Source organism: Eurypyga helias, unplaced genomic scaffold, assembly GCF_000690775.1.
Source record: "Eurypyga helias isolate BGI_N326 unplaced genomic scaffold, ASM69077v1 scaffold17965, whole genome shotgun sequence".
Lineage (NCBI taxonomy): Eukaryota > Metazoa > Chordata > Aves > Eurypygiformes > Eurypygidae > Eurypyga > Eurypyga helias.
In genome coordinates, this window is record NW_010250966.1 from 19,519 (window position 1) to 19,772 (window position 254).

The 254-nt window shown below is 68.9% G+C and overlaps 1 protein-coding gene across 1 annotated transcript in view; it reads left to right on the top strand.

Moving 5' to 3' along the window:
* LOC104509800 (2-oxoglutarate dehydrogenase, mitochondrial) overlaps nucleotides 1-82 on the top strand; it is a gene marked incomplete at its 3' end in the record, with an annotated part of 16,582 nt that extends 16,500 nt beyond the window's left edge. The window contains exon 17 of the mRNA XM_010151856.1: nucleotides 1-82. This exon is cut by the window's left edge and continues 21 nt beyond it. Within this exon, the coding sequence (XP_010150158.1) occupies nucleotides 1-82 (82 nt within the window).
* Between the last annotated feature and the right edge of the window lie 172 nt (nucleotides 83-254).

Sequence of the window (254 nt, forward strand, 5' to 3'; positions counted from 1 at the left end):
CTGGATTGCCGTCAACTGCTCCACCCCGGCCAACTTCTGCCACGTCCTCCGGCGCCAGATCCTCCTGCCCTTCCGCAAACCGGTCAGTGCCAGCAGCTCTGCACCCGGCTCCGTGCTGAGGCAGGGCCGCCCTGCGCGCTGCCAGGCCGGGCATGGGACTCGGGGTGGGCTGCTTCTTGTGCCTCGGCAGCAAACGCAGGCAGTTTGCTCCTGCCCAGGCCAAGGGCCTCGTGGTGCTTGGGGCTGGCTTGGAC